The sequence below is a fragment of the Lithobates pipiens genome, unplaced genomic scaffold (assembly GCF_037356315.1).
Source record: "Lithobates pipiens isolate NorthernLeopardFrog02 unplaced genomic scaffold, aLitPip1_a1.2 Scaffold_10, whole genome shotgun sequence".
In the NCBI taxonomy this organism is placed as follows: domain Eukaryota; kingdom Metazoa; phylum Chordata; class Amphibia; order Anura; family Ranidae; genus Lithobates; species Lithobates pipiens.
This window is the reverse complement of record NW_027507686.1, coordinates 217,245,691-217,262,542: the sequence shown is the minus strand read 5'-3', so window position 1 is coordinate 217,262,542 and position 16,852 is coordinate 217,245,691. Positions and strand designations below refer to the sequence as shown.

The 16,852-nt window shown below is 42.8% G+C and overlaps 1 protein-coding gene across 1 annotated transcript in view; it reads right to left on the bottom strand.

Moving 5' to 3' along the window:
* MYBPC3 (myosin binding protein C3) overlaps positions 1–16,852 on the bottom strand; it is a 207,008-nt gene that overhangs the window by 117,419 nt on the left and 72,737 nt on the right. Inside the window, exon 9 of the mRNA XM_077461101.1 lies at positions 2,738–2,904. Coding sequence (XP_077317227.1) covers positions 2,738–2,904 — 167 coding nt within the window. The remainder of the gene's footprint in view (positions 1–2,737; positions 2,905–16,852) is intronic.

The window sequence follows — 16,852 nt, the reverse complement described above, 5'->3', positions numbered from 1 at the left end:
CTATTTGATATCTAAACCAGAAACTAAAAGACTTTAGTCTTTGAGGCTCTGAAGTGCCAAAACGATCAACATTCTCCAAGACATTGGCTTCTTTTACATGCAGAAATAGGTAATGTGCATTAATTTCCTGGAGCCATTAAAAAAACACCAATTTTAACATGGAGATGGAAGATTATGTCAGGTTACATGTAAAACTATACTTTCCTTGGCTGCCTTGGGGTGATTATGCAGTCTTTTAGAGTCCATCCGGCTACCACTTCCTATCATTGCACATACTTCTAGAGCCTTTCTGGATAATCTGATGTCAACAGAAAATGACACACAAAGACTTCAAAAGTGGGGAGGACAGGGAACTTTTTGAGCTGAGAAGCAAATACAACGAACTGCTTCTCTCATGGTAGGGATAGTTTCCCCAGGGTAAAGTGTGCACAGTAATTGGTGACCATGGTAAGCATAGGTGTTGTCTTAGAGAACTTAGTTTATTTTGCATACAGTACTCAGCAGGTGTGAAGAAATGCTGTACAGTAATGTTTTCAAAAATATATATTTAGTTTTTTTTTTTTTTTATCAATTTACAAAATACAAAGTGGGTGAACAGAAGAAAAATCAAAATCAAAACAAAATTTGGTGTGACCGCCCTTTGCCTTCAAACCAGCATCAATTCTTGTAGGTACACTTGCACACAGTTTTTGAAGGAACTCGGCAGGTAGGCTGTTCCAAAACATCTTGGAGAACTAACCAGATCCTCTGTCTGTGTCGGCTGCCTCAAATCCTTCTTTCTCTTCATGTATCTGCAGACAGACTCCATGATGTTGAGATCAGGGCTCTGTGGGGGTCAAACCCTCACTTCCAGGACTCCTTGTTGTTCTTTACGCTGAAGATAGTTCTTAATGACTTTGGCTGAGAAATGCTGGGAAATACCAGCAGATACTTTTCCCAATATGTCATACCATCATTGAGGTGTGTGTTTGGTCCCAAATTTATTATGCAAAAGGACAATGACCCCAAACTTACAGCCAGTGTCATTAAGAACTATCTTCAGAATAAAGAAAAACAAGGAGTCCTGAAAGTGATGATTTGGCCAGAGCCCCAATCTCAACATCATGGAGTCTGTCTGGGACTACTTGAAGAAACAGAAAGATTTGAGGCAGCCGACATTCACAGAAGATATGTGCTTAGTTCTCCAAGATGTTTGGAACAACCTACCTGCCGGGTTCCTTCAAAACTGTGTGCAAGTGTACCTAAAAGAATTGATGCAAAGTGTGGTCACACCAAATATTAATTTGAGTTGGATTTCTCTACTGTAAATTTACTTTCTATTTTGTTAATTGATAAAAAATGAACTATTAACACTTATATTTTTAAAACCATTCTTAATTTACAGCATTTTTTCACACCTGCTTAAAATCTTTGCAAAGTACTGTGTATATGGTAAACTATATACACGCCCATGCTGCTTCTGCTGTGATTAGTCACATCAGAAGCAAATTGGCGGGTGCTGTTCAATGGATGACCACCAGCAACCACTGATCGTCGAGGAGAGAGGCTGGACAGAGCTCTGCATATGTAAACAATGCATAGCTCCGTCCTGTCAGCGGGGATGTGCTAGATTTTATTCCCTGCAAAGCAGGAAATAAAAACCAGCAGATCCTTTGGTAAAGGCACCACACTGTACACAAACAAAAAACACTGGTTAGGCACACATTTAACCCTTTGATCGCCCTAGATTTTCTTCCCAACCAGTGTTATTGGTACAGTGACAGTGCAAATTTTAGGCACTGATCACTGTATTGATGTCACTGGTTCCCACAAAGTGTCAAAAAGGTCAGTTAGTGTCAGATTGTTCACCTCAATATCGCAGTGGCTGACCACCGCCATTACTAGCATAAAAAAGAAATAAATAAAAATTCTAGTATATATACCATGGCCTATAACTTTTGCACAAACCAATCAATATACGCTTGTTGAGATTTTTTTAAACCAATTTATGTATCAGAATAAATATTGGCCTACATTGATGAAGAAATTAGATTTTTTAAATGTTTTTATTGTCTATGTTTTTTCTAGCAGAAAGTAACAAATATCGTTATTTTTTTCAAAATTGTAATTTTTTTGTTTATGTTAACTAAACAAAAAACCCAGTGGTGATCAAATACCACCAAAAGAAAGCTCTATTTGTGGTTAAAAAAATTACACCATTTTTATTTATTTACAGCATTGCATGACCGAGCAATTGCCAGTAAAATTAACAGTGCCGTATAGCAAAAAAATGGCCATGAAGGGAGGTAAATCTTCTGGAGGTCATGAGCTAAACAAGATGGCTGCTACTCTTTGAAAAAATCATAGGCTCACCTAAATAACATTGCAAGTCATGATCACAAATACATTTTATTATTCAGTTTCCTTTCAAATTAGCACAACCACGTTTTATAATCTCCCAGCACTGACTTACTTTGCAACTCTCTGCATTCAGTCAAATATAATCTCAGAGCTGCAAAGAAAGTCAAAGCTTGAAGATCTGGACAGAAAGCAGATAGATTTATAACGCCCGGCAGCTGTCACTGACTGCAGGTCCTACTCTAACTATGGTATGAATGGGTGAGTATTTTCACTTATGGCCACCTAACCAACATATATTATTTGTACTGACTCAGGGGTCAAATGCTACCCAGCCTAGACCTCCCCTGCCTCTAAAAACAAACATAGCTTAAGTGGGGATCTTTCATTGCCACCTTACCTTCGCTCTTCTTTTCCTCCTTCTTCATCTTCTTCAGACGTTTCAGCAGTCCACGCAGATCAGTGATACCATACTGGAAGGCAATCTTCTCATACTCGGATGGTGGGGCCTTACGAAGGATATCCCAGACATCAACGTCTGGCACGGCCTCTTGCTTCGCCTCATTACTGTCAAAAATCACTGTGTTAGTAGGCTGTCTTGCTGACCTCCAGCCTGCAACACAAGCTTGAGGTTGGAGGCCCCAAAGCACATTATTGCGGCTTTCAAGGGTCCTCACATAATTCTTAATGTGCTGCATCCCTGCAATGCGATAAGTAATAACAGTTCTTGGGTTTTTACATAACACAGATATAGCAGCCTCTCAGCTGCCAAGGTTAATTAATATCCATAGAAATAGATATGTGATTTGGTTAGTAATAGTAGTGAGATCCCACAAATAGAAACTGGTTGTTTTAATCTATCAAGTGTTGGCTGGTGCTCAGAGCAGAATTGATACTGTGCTTCTGTACACATTACATAGTAAAACGCAACCAGAACATGTGTGCGTGTTTACAGGGGGTATTAATCTCACAGTCATTCATATCACTATGAACAGTAAATCCTTTTTATATAGAGAGGCCTGAACCTTTCTATCTCTTAAAAACCTCATTCTATGAACACCTACACGTCTGTAACTATTCTTCTAGGTTTCTCTATCTTTTTTTTTCCAAGTATGTATATTAAATTATAGATTTAATTATATAATATTAATTATAAATTATATAATTATAAATAATTATATATATTATAGTTAAGAAATAACATATTAACGTAATACATTAAAATATATTAAAGCCCTCATGGCACCTCTAGGACCTGCTGGTAGATCCACATAGAACCTAATTCTTTCAAGGCCTTGACGGGATGCTAATCACTAAATACTTTCTCCAATATATTTAGATGACATTCCACACCTGTCCCCTCCAACCTTTATTGATGATCCAACTATTGTGGCTTTTGTTAAAAGGACGTGACTCTATCATAGAATAATTACAACCTCAATGTGCAAGTACAGTACATTAAGGTTTGACAATTTTCCTTTTGCACTTCTCGTTCCCTTTTTCTCCCTACCTTATCTCTTCCCTTTTCCCCCATCCTCCCCCCTTCCCTCTTTGCTTAAATTGTCAATCATGACCACTGTATTGTTTTGTTAAAGTTTTGTAACTGCAATAATTAAAACTGAATAAAGACATACACTTTAGTGTCAAAAGTATTGGGATGCCTGCCCTTACACGCACATGAACTTTAATGGCATCCCAGTCTTAGTCCGTAGGGTTCCATATTGAGTTGGCCCTTCCTTTGCAGCTATAACAGCTTCATCTCTTCTAGGAATGGCAGACCAAAAGGTTTAGGAGTGTGTCTATGGGAATATTTGATCATTCTTCCACATGCACATTTGTGAGGTCAGGCACGGACGAGAAGGCTCCACTCTAAGTCATCCCAAAGGTGTTCTATCGGCTCTATCAGGACTCTTTGCAGGCCAGTCAAGTTCCTCCACCCCAAACTTTCTTATCCATGTCTTTATGGACCTTGCTTTGTGCACTGGTCCAAATCATTTGGTGGAGGGAGATTATGGTGTGGGGTTGTTTTTCAGGGATTGGGCTTGGCCCCTTAGTGCCAGTGAAGGGAACGCATAAGGTGTCAGCATACCAAGACATTTTGGATAATTTCATGCTCCCAACTTTGTGGGAACAGTTTGGGGATGGCCCCTTCAACATGACTGCGCACCAGTGCACAAAGCAAGGTTCATAAAGACATGGATGAGGGGGTTTGGGGTGGAGGAACTTGATTGGCATGTACAGAGTCCTGACCTCAACCCGATAGAACACCTTTGGGAGGAATTAAAGAGGGGACTGGACTGTGATCCAGGCCTTCTTGTCCAACATCAGTCCCTGACCTCACAAATGTGCTTCCGGAAGACACACTCCCAAACCTTGTGGACAGTCTCCCCAGAAGAGTTGAAGCTGTTATAGCTGCAAAGGTTGTGCCAACTCATTATTGAATCCTATGAACTAAGACTGGGATGCCATTAAAGGCAGGCATCTCAATACCTTTGATAATATAGTTTATTTGAGCTAAAAATGTATTAAAGCTAAATAAAACCATCAGATTATATTCCATGTGCATAAAAAGGTGTGCAGTCTTACCGTTTGTCCTCTTTAGAAAACATCCACAACCTGAGTGGAAATGTCAGTCCTCTGCCAGCATACTGTAGAGAAAGACCCCTGCTCTCTGTATGGTAGTGAAAGTGGTCTATCCAAAATGCCCTCTACCAAGTCAGAGAGGGCTTTGCTAACAGCAAAGCACATGTTCCCTGCTGATTGGCGAACTCTAGTAGGGGGCATGGCAGACCTCTTTAGAGAGACTACTGTTTCCACAAACAGAGTAATAGTTTTTCTCTGCTGCATGTACGCAGAGCACAGATATTTTACTTAAACTATGGGGGTTATTTACTAAAGGCAAATCCACTTTGCACTACAAGTGAAAATGCACTTGGAAGTGCAGTCGCTGTAGATCCGAGGGGGACATGCAAGGAAAATAAAAAACAGCATTTTGGCTTGCACATGATTGGATGATAAAATCAGCAGAGCTTCCCCTCATTTCAGATCTTCCCTTCAGATTTACAGCGATTTCACTTCCAAGTGCACTTTCAGTGCAATTTCAAATGCAGTTTGCACCCTAATTGGGTGGTAAATGTTCATTATCATAACCCTTAGGTGTTGCTATTAAACCTTAGGTGTTGCTATTAGACCTGAAAGCTCATCACTAAAAAATACTGCACCAGGTTCCAGGCCTACTATACTGTTAAGCAGTCCCCATGATTGTAACATTTTTAGATATTTGTAAAGTGCTAGAATTGATGCTTTAGTATGTTTTTTTTTTTTTTGTGTGGTTTGTGGCATAAGAGTTTTGTGGCTAGTTATCATGAGTTTCACCACACCAGCTCTAGTTGTGTCTTTTTTTTACGAAATATGTCTGAATGTACCCAACCTATTTCAGTTTTTCTTCTCTTTTAGTTATTCTGTTCAAAAGTCACCCTTGATAATTCAGTTTAAAGAGGACCAAGCGCTTTGCTCATTTAGGGCAAAAGTGCAGGTTCTCTTTACAGGTCACCACCCCAACCACTGATACTTATCCTATTGTGCTCCCCTGCTGCTCCATTCATCTTTCTGAGCCCTTGGAAATATCTGGTTTCAAGGAAATTTAACATTCTCCCGTTCCTTCTAAGATGCGGTTCCTAGCCAATCGCCAGGTCCAGAAGGGTAGGAAGCCATTAACCTTGTATAAGTTTCAACACAGACTAACATTAAGCTTAACAAAGGGATTAGACTCAGTGTAAAGACAAATGGTTTGGTGGAGGAGTGCAGGGAAGATAAATATCAATTGGTAGGGGTTGTCAAGAGAACCAGTCACTTTGCCTTGGATATAGAAAGTAATGGACTCTTTATAACAGGGATCCTCAAACTACGGCCCTCCAGCTGTTGAGAGACTACACATCCCATGAGGCATTGTAAAACTCTTACATTCACAGACATGACTAGGCATGATGGGAATTGTAGTTTCTGAACAACTGGAGGGCCGTAGTTTGAAGACCCATGCTTTATAAAATAGGAAACCTCATTCCTGAAGGAAAGGCTCACTGTATCCCTTCTTTTTCAACTGGAACAAAGGAAGGAGATCAGGTTGGTGTGGCTATTATATATACCATGTCAATGTTTTAACAAGAGTAGAGTTTAAAGTTAAAGTGGAAGTAAACCCTCCTATCGTTTTCAGTCAAGGAAGCTGCCATCTTGGCCTCTAATAATTCTTCAACTGCCATAATGCTGCACATGTGATCAGCCATTGGATGGTTTGAAAGTTTGGCTGAGAGCACAACCAATGTGAAAGTTAGCATTTCTGGCATGCCGGGAATGTAAGTGTTTTTTGAAACTGGGTTTACTCCCGCTTTAAGAACCACCTCATAAACAGAAGATAGATGCCTTCCACGTGTGTTTAAAATGAAACTTTCTTTTACCACTTTGATTTTAGCTAACTGCAGGGTGTCCCTGTTTTTAAGCATGTCTATTTCTTATGTGTCAGTGAACTGGAGGATAAAACACAGGTACACCCTAGTATTTCTATTTGTAAAACCGTACATACAAACCATTTGATGGCCTTATTGGAAGACCATTATATATTGTGGGTCTTACCGATTTACAGAACGCAGGAAACTGCTGGACTTGCAAAGAAGTATTCAGAAAAAGCATGCATCGGAAGACAGCGCCCACATCGCCGGGGGCAAAAAAAAGCAAGACACGTCAGTCCAAGACAATCACATTCACTTGCTGACACCAGGCCAAGAGGTAGACAAAAATACAAACATTGTTTCTTGGGCATGCACTAGGCAAAGGAAAAGAACTATACCATGGCATGCAGAGAGAAAATATGTCATTCAAAAAACAGTGCAAGCCAAAGATGGGTGCAAAGCTGAAACTTATGCAGGTGATACAAGGCAAGTCGTTTATACTACTCTCAGATAATAATTCTAGACATCAGCAATCCTGGAGCTGTGACAGCATTGAAAGAGCTTGTATGGCTCATAGGCATGGCAAAACTGTTTGGCACCTCTGGTTGTGGACATCTTTTAAGATAGTGACCACAAAATGCAGACAATGACTTCTGCCTAAGATGGTAATGCCCTGACACATGAACATATCTAAGCGCTGTTTAGCTACCAGTACCGGCATCCTTGAAATTCCAGCCATATTTCTGTATGAGTGATTTTTAAACCAGTGGAGCAATGATATTTGTATTAAGTTCACTGAGACACAACAGGAAGTGAGAGTAAAGCTCTCTAATGTGTACCATCTTATGCCCTGTACACATGGTCGGACATTCCGACAACAAAATCCATCAAATTTTTTCCGATGGATGTTGGCTCAAACTTGTCTTGCAGACACACGGTTGCACAAAGTTGTCGGAAAATCCGATCGTTCTAAACGCGGTGATGTAGAACACGTACGATGGGACTATAAACGGGCCAGTAGCCAAAAGCTTTCGTCTGGGAATTTATTCTGAGCATGCGTGGCACTTTGTCCGTCGGAATTGTCTACACACGATCGGAATTTAAACGATCGGATTTTGTTGTTGGAAAATTTTAGATCCTGCTCTCAAACTTTGTGTGTCGGAAATTCCAATGGAAAAAGTCAAATGGAGCCCACACACGATCGGATTTTCCGATAACACGATCCGATCGCACATTTTCCGTCAGAAAATCCGACCATGTGTACAGGGCATTATGCCCTGTACACACGGTCGGACATTCCGGCGTCAAAATCCGTCTGCTTTTTTCCAACGGATTTTGGCCAAAACTTGTCTTGCATACACACGGTCGCACAAAGTTGTCGGAAAATCCGATGATTCAGAACGAGGTGACGTAAAATACGTAAAACGGGACTATAAAGAAGCCAGTAGCCAATAGCCAATAGCTTTCATCTTGTAATTTATTCTGAGCATGCGTGGCACTTTGTCGGAATTGTCTACACACGATCGGAATTTAAACAATCAGATTTTGTTGTTGGAAAATTTTAGATCCCGCTCTCAAATTTTGTGTGTCAGAAATTCCGAAGGAAAAAGTCAGATGGAGCCCACACACGATCGGATTTTCCGACAACAAGATCCGATCGCACATTTTCTGTTGGAAAGTCCGACCGTGTGTACAGGGAATAAGACTTATGTCACCAGTAGTGATGGACGAACTTCCGACGGGACGTTTCGCGAACGCGAAACGCGAACGGACACAAACGTTCGCGAAAACGACCGTTCGCCGCGGGCTCCATTGACTTCAATGGGAGGCGAATTTCGCAAACCTTTAGGTCGAATTTGCGGCCACGGGGTAATTATTAGGGGGTAGCACGTAGTCCCACCACCTGGACAATAGCATAATACATGTATGAGGTGAATTTGGGATCGATAACTACAAGCATTTTTTTTTTATTTGGGAAATTGTTCTGACAATTCAGGACTATGGAGCTAATGAAGGCAATGGAGGAGAGGGAAGGTCAGGGACCAGGGTAGGCAAACAAGAGGGTGCAGGAGATACAGAGCACTGACAGCAGCACCGTAATACAGAGCACTGACATCAGCACCGTGACATACAGCGCTGACAGCAGCTCCGTGACATACAGCGCTGACAGCAGCTCCGTGACATACAGCGCTGACAGCAGCTCCGTGACATACAGCGCTGACAGCAGCTCCGTGACATACAGCGCTGACAGCAGCTCCGTGACATACAGCGCTGACAGCAGCACCGTGACATACAGCGCTGACAGCAGCTCCGTGACATACAGCGCTGACAGCAGCTCCGTGACATACAGCGCTGACAGCAGCTCCGTGACATACAGCGCTGACAGCAGCTCCGTGACATACAGCGCTGACAGCAGCTCCGTGACATACAGCGCTGACAGCAGCTCCGTGACATACAGCGCTGACAGCAGCACCGTAAGCAGCCCCAGGAGGAAGTCAGCACAGCACAGGGATGGTGTGATCCCCTCATAATAAGAACCCCCAGGAGGAAGTCAGCACAGCACAGGGATGGTGGGAGCCCCTCATAATAAGAACACCCAGGAGGAAGTCAGCACAGCACAGGGATGGTGGGAACCCCTCATAATAAGCAGCCCCAGTAGAAATATGACACCGCTCAACCTCTTCAAAGAGGAGGGTAGGGGCATATAGTACGGTGTGCTTTTTTGGGTCAGGGAAGTGAGCCAAATGAATTAAGAAGGTCTGTGTGCTTGATTCCAAAAATTGTTTATAGACATATACATGGTCTACTGATCACATGTGTTGAATTCCTCCGAGATCCATGCCTCATTCATTTTTAGAAATGTGAGGTAGTTAACACTGTCGTGAGCTAGGCGAGTACGCTTATCGGTCACAATCCCCCCTGCTGCGCTGAACGTCCTTTCGGACAGGACACTGGATGAGGGGCAAGCCAACAGTTCGATTGCAAATTGGGCAAGCTCTGGCCAGAGGTCAAGCCTGCCCACCCAGTAGTCTAGGGGTTCATCACTCCTCAGAGCGTCCACATCGGCCGTTAACCCAATGTAGTCGGACACCTGACGGTCTAGGCGTTCCCTGATGCTGGATCCGGATGACACCTGTCGATGGGTCGGCTGAAAGAATGACCTCATATCCGAAGTCACCAACACATCTTCAAACCGGCCTCTTCTTGCAGGCGCTGTTGGATTGGTACCCGCAAATCCTTCTCTGGGAGTGGGAATTGCTCCTCTGCCAGCGCACGCAAAAGCAGAATGCAGCATTTCTCGAAGCAAGGCCTGGAAGTGCTGCATTCTGACAGCCCTCTGCGACGGCGGTAACATTTCCGCCATTTTGTGTTTGTACCGGGGATCTAAGTACGTTGCCACCCAGTACTGGTCCTTGACCCTCATGCTTTTTATACGGGGGTCCCTATTAAAACACTGGAGCATGAAGGCCCCCATTTGCACTCAAGCGGAAGGTATGTGGTGGTGGTGGTGTTGTTGGTGGTAGTGTCTTTGGGGGTGCACATAGCAGAGAGTGAAGAAGAGGGTGCAGATCGAGAGGATGAGGAGGGTGCAGAAGAATAAGGCTGAGTGAGCCACTCAACCAAGTCTGGTGCGTCCTTTAAAGTAATTGAACGCACCTTCTGCAACTTCCCACTTTGGCTCAAGGCTGTTGCTCCTGCCCTACCCCTACCACCCCTGCGGAAGGGCCTGCCTCTTCCTCTGCCTGTCATTTTTTAAATCACCCTGTGACAAAACTCTTAGTCCCTATACCGCTGAAGGACTGCTGCAGTATAGGGCAGCGGTCAGCAGTAGTGCACGTCAACCCTATGTATTGTGGACCGATAGCGGTCCTTACAGAACAGCAGACTGTACTGCACTCAGGCCTATGTACCGTAGCACCCTATACCAAGTTACCAGTCCTTATAAAAACTTTTGTGGACCAAGCAGGTTGTGTGTTAGTGTTTAGCAGACTGTGCGTCAGTCCCTATACCGCTGAAGGACTGCTGCAGTATAGGGCAGCGGTCAGCAGTAGTGCACGGCAACCCTATGTATTGTGGACCGATAGCGGTCCTTACAGAACAGCAGACTGTAACGCACTCAGGCCTATGTACCGTAGCACCCTATACCAAGTTACCAGTCCTTATAAGAACTTTTGTGGACCAAGCAGGTTGTGTGTTAGTGATTAGCAGACTGTACGTCAGTCCCTATACCAATGAAGGACTGCTGCAGTATAGGGCAGCGGTCAGCAGTAGTGCACGGCAACCCTATGTATTGTGGACCGATAGCGGTCCTTACAGAACAGCAGACTGTACTGCACTCAGGCCTATGTACCGTAGCACCCTATACCAAGTTACCAGTCCTTATAAAAACTTTTGTGGACCAAGCAGGTTGTGTGTTAGTGTTTAGCAGACTGTGCGTCAGTCCCTATACCGCTGAAGGACTGCTGCAGTATAGGGCAGCGGTCAGCAGTAGTGCACGTCAACCCTATGTATTGTGGACCGATAGCGGTCCTTACAGAACAGCAGACTGTAACGCACTCAGGCCTATGTACCGTAGCACCCTATACCAAGTTACCAGTCCTTATAAGAACTTTTGTGGACCAAGCAGGTTGTGTATTAGTGTTTAGCAGACTGTGCGTCAGTCCCTATACCAATGAAGGACTGCTGCAGTATAGGGCAGCGGTCAGCAGTAGTGCACGGCAACCCTATGTATTGTGGACCGATAGCGGTCCTTACAGAACAGCAGACTGTACTGCACTCAGGCCTATGTACCGTAGCACCCTATACCAAGTTACCAGTCCTTATAAAAACTTTTGTGGACCAAGCAGGTTGTGTGTTAGTGTTTAGCAGACTGTGCGTCAGTCCCTATACCGCTGAAGGACTGCTGCAGTATAGGGCAGCGGTCAGCAGTAGTGCACGGCAACCCTATGTATTGTGGACCGATAGCGGTCCTTACAGAACAGCAGACTGTAACGCACTCAGGCCTATGTACCGTAGCACCCTATACCAAGTTACCAGTCCTTATAAGAACTTTTGTGGACCAAGCAGGTTGTGTGTTAGTGATTAGCAGACTGTACGTCAGTCCCTATACCAATGAAGGACTGCTGCAGTATAGGGCAGCGGTCAGCAGTAGTGCACGGCAACCCTATGTATTGTGGACCGATAGCGGTCCTTACAGAACAGCAGACTGTACTGCACTCAGGCCTATGTACCGTAGCACCCTATACCAAGTTACCAGTCCTTATAAAAACTTTTGTGGACCAAGCAGGTTGTGTGTTAGTGTTTAGCAGACTGTGCGTCAGTCCCTATACCGCTGAAGGACTGCTGCAGTATAGGGCAGCGGTCAGCAGTAGTGCACGTCAACCCTATGTATTGTGGACCGATAGCGGTCCTTACAGAACAGCAGACTGTAACGCACTCAGGCCTATGTACCGTAGCACCCTATACCAAGTTACCAGTCCTTATAAGAACTTTTGTGGACCAAGCAGGTTGTGTATTAGTGTTTAGCAGACTGTGCGTCAGTCCCTATACCGCTGAAGGACTGCTGCAGTATAGGGCAGCGGTCAGCAGTAGTGCACGGCAACCCTATGTATTGTGGACCGATAGCGGTCCTTACAGAACAGCAGACTGTACCGCACCCAAGCCTATGTACCGTAGCACCCTAGACAGACCAAGTTACCAGTCCTGATAAAGAGCTTTGTGGAACAAGTGAGTTGTGAATGATTAGCAGACTGCAGCAGAAGGGCAGCAGTCAAGTATAATATTCTTTCTATATTTGGAAGAAAGAATATTATACGTGTACAAGCCTATTACCGTACCACTGATACCAGTCCTGAAAAGAACCTTTGTGGAACTAATAGTAACAGCAAGTCTTTAAAATTATCCTCACTGCCTGACACACTGCTTCCTGCCTGTCCCTATACAAATTGGCAAAAAAGAGTAGGCTGGAACGATTAGCTGGAACAGCTCTTTTGTGGACCTGATAGTAACAGCTAATGATGATGATGATGATGATGATGAAGAAAGACTAATCTGGCTGAGCTGTCCCTAAAATAGCAGCATACAGCGCTCTGTCCCTTTATCTAAACTGACAAAAGAAACTCAGGCTGCTGACCTAACACCTATACCAGTCCTGAAAAGAACTTTTGTGTACCAAATAGCTAGCGTTTTCTCTGTCCCTACTCCACACAGGATCCTTTCCCTACAGTGACAGAAGAAAGAATGTAAAATGGCCACCGGATCGGGTGTATTTATAGGTTAGGGGGAATGTCCAAGTGTCCATGAGCTGTCATGTCTCAATTGGTTGTCCTGTAACACATGATAAACGTGTCACGAAAGGTTAAAGTTCTTGTATACATTAAACACGTAAGTCCGCCGGGGCGAACGACGGAAAAAGGCGTTCGAACCCGCGGACGGCGAAAGTCGGAAATTCGCCGCGAAACGACCGCCGGGCGAAACGTTCGTCCATCACTAGTCACCAGAACAGGTGTTGTTATTGCAATATTTTTTCTAATCTCTAGTGGAAGTGACAACCATAAACAGCGCACAGGAGCTCAAAGAAATCTATTTGTTCTCTTTCACACACCAGCCATTCTGCCCTACATCAAAGTTAATAGTGTAGGCCTGCATGAGCCTTTTTAATCGGGCTGGGTCTCAACATTTTTTCATTGGGTTATCATGCTTGGGGGTAAGTGGATTTTTCCAAAGCATCAAATTGGAGCAGAAAAAAAGTTATTATTTCCTTGTGTCTTTCCTTTATATTATAAAAAAATAAAAAAAATAAAAACCATAACAATAATTCACTTAATTTTATGGTGGGTTAAAATAGACAGAGATTGTGGCATCCAATTTTGTATAATGGCGCACTTCCATTCATTTGTGGCCTTTCCTTACCCAGAACAACACCGATCTTCAAGGGCAACAGAAAGACCCTCACAAAGAAATTTCACAGTCAACCCTATCCTTTAAACAGTGTAAGACAAGTCAGCTGGGACTGATGTAGAACTTACACTAGTCATTCCACAGCTGTTCTTTTGCTCAGGTCTACTTTGTCATCCATTCTTCTGTTGAGCTGCAGGGAGGCTAACATATTAGCGGAGGTGCAAGCTATCATAAGGTAGCTTTTTCTGTTCCTAAACCTTACTCTTTAATAATGGTAATTTGGGTGAAAATCAGGACTGGGCAGGATGTGCCTCTTATGAAGTCAAATTGTTGGTTTGCTCCTGCGAGGCTGGAAGAATGAAGGTTGTCTTGGCATTTTCATGTGTGGAAAAAAGCTCTGCTGCGTCTCGTCAAAGATCAATTGCAAAAGTTATTTTTCACTGAATGCTTTGTCATATTAAACTGTATTAATAAATTCTAAAACTCTGGGGCCAAAACTTGGATTTTAAAAATAGGTTTGCTCTAAGGTCCCTTTATACACAAGATAGTGATCTCATGACTCTGGGTGCCTTGGTGGACATCCTGTTCAGATAGGTTAGAAAGCCTGTCCTCTTGCTTCCCTCAATTAGCCGCAGCAATACAGTCCCTCCTTCTCCACTTGTCTCTCTCCATTGGAATAAAAATGCTTGGCAGAGCAGAACTTACAAGTCTATGAAGTGATCTGCAGCAATTAGGTTTTCAGCTCAGGGGTCTCCAAACTTTCTAAGTAAAGGGTCAGTTTATGGGCTTTTAGACTTTAGGGGGGCCATACTATACCCAGTGGGAGCAGAAAATGCCCCAGCACCAGTGGGCTTAAACAATGCCCTATCATTGATTTGATTGGAGGGTTTAATTCCCCCATTGTTGATATCAATGGGAAGAATAGTGCCCCATCAATGCAGTCAGTGTGAAGAATAGTGCCTCATTGAAGGTGTCAGTGGGAGGGATCATGCCCCAAGAGCCAGAAAAGGAAGCCATGTGCCACATCTGACCCTGGGCCGCAGCTTGAAGACCGCTGCTTTAGGTAATGAAATCCTGCCAGCACTTCTTACTGTTCCCTAAAAAAAATGCATAGCTTTAGGCTTTCTGGGAACTTTTGAGCCTTGGTACAGACCAGACTTCACAAGCATGATGTTCTTATGCTTGCACATTTCCTGTTGCTGACAAACATTTTCCTGAGTGGGTCGTCATGGCAAAATAAACACATTTGCTCTGGTTACTGCTGTCTCAGCTACAAGCTTGCTATGACATGATCTGTGCAAAAACTCTCAACAAAACGTATACAAATAGTATAGTGTCACATACAAATATCCCTCTAGCTTATATTCATTGGCAGAAGTTATGACAGTTTTGCTTACGACAGGATAATCATACTGTATCTAACCAGTTTACCAGAGGTTAAAATGCCCCTCAAGGTCAATGATGAAGGCCTTAGCTAAGACCACTATTCCCTAGCCCTCAAAATGTCCTACCCAACCTTTCATGAAGTGGAGCTGCAAACATGGTACCTTCTTTGAATTAACTCTAGTCAATCAGATTTGAAGTTAAACGTCAGTCTCTCACAGAAACATTCATGGCTGCTTCGTTTTAATCTCACGGATTATGAAACCTCCACGCTACCAAAAATTACCGGCAGATTTCTAGTCTCTGTTTTTGGAAAACAGCAAAAAATAGTCTATCGCAAACATGCATCTAAGAGCCATGTTAAAAAAAAGAACAAAAAAACGTATGATAGTGTTTTGTCTCACAAAAAAAACTGAAAACTGTCTGCTAACTTCCGAGAAGCAAATTAAAAAAAATTGTAGAAGTGCATTTTTTTTTTTCAACCTTCATGAGTCAACTAGCAAATAAAAAAAAGTAACATGAGAAGATAAGAATAAAGAATAGGTCTCATTTTACTCTCTGTCACAATGACATAATGTGAAGGGAAATGAAGAAAAAGCCCAAAGGAACACTACAGCAATAAAAATAAAACCGATAGAGAGTCTAACCCTTCCCCATGCTGACCACGATGTAAATATGACTGCTTTAGGTACACAATTAAATTTCCCTTTCTTTCTTATATTGGCATTAAAGTAGATCTAAATCCTTATTGGATGACATTTAGTTGTATACCATAAAATAACTGATATGTTGTTTTGCTCTCATAAAATAAAATTTCTGCCCCCTTTTGCCATCCTTTTTTTGCATCTTAGTGCTGCTGTTCTCCCCCACAACCCCCCTAAACCCCCCAAACCCCCTTTTCAACCACTTTCTGTCTACATGCACTTGCCCCAGCATTGGTTGCACATCATTTCTCAGGACCGGGTTCTGAAGACTATAGTGGACCATGCCTCCCCAATGTGTATTAGTACAGTCACTTGTAGTCTTCACTAACATGGTGACAATGCAGGAGCACAACTGGTAAACAGTTGACACCTTATAGCAGGATCACTTGGTATTTATTTTATGAAAGCTGCAGGGTTAAAATAATAGAAAACTACTTTTGGAATGAAATTAACAGAGAAGATTTTAGTTATTGGGTTTAGATCTACTTAAAATGTGAGTAGACACCTGTTTTTACCCAGAATTACTTGCTCTTTCAACATTGGTTCTGCCATCCACATTTGTTTCCCACTTGAACTATCCAGTGATGAAGTATATATTTCAGAAAGCAGTAAGGGAGGTTTTAATATAGTAACATAACTCTTTCTTGAGCCTATGATGCACGCTATCCTATTACCCATTGGAGTTCAGCTGTCACCTCCTCGAAGAGGTGTCACTCCTTCCAAGACATAGACAAATGGGTTACATGCTGTTCCACAGTCTCTCCACTTACTGGTGAGAAGAATAGACAGACTGGTCACTCAACACAGTGACATCACAGGGGTCACTGCTATAGATAATAAATTAGCAGAACCAGTGAAGTTGATTCATCAAGTTAGAACTAATAAACAGAAAATGAGTAGCCATATTTGCTTAGCATCAGTAAAGCTGAATCACTCATATCGTGCATATCACATAAAACTTACTCTCTGTATGCAGGATGAAGGACAGAAGAAGATAAGAAAATGACAGTTACAGAACAGAAAAGTGATAGTGTAAAAAAAGAGAGGAAATACAGAAGGAAACAGGATATAAATCATTACTCA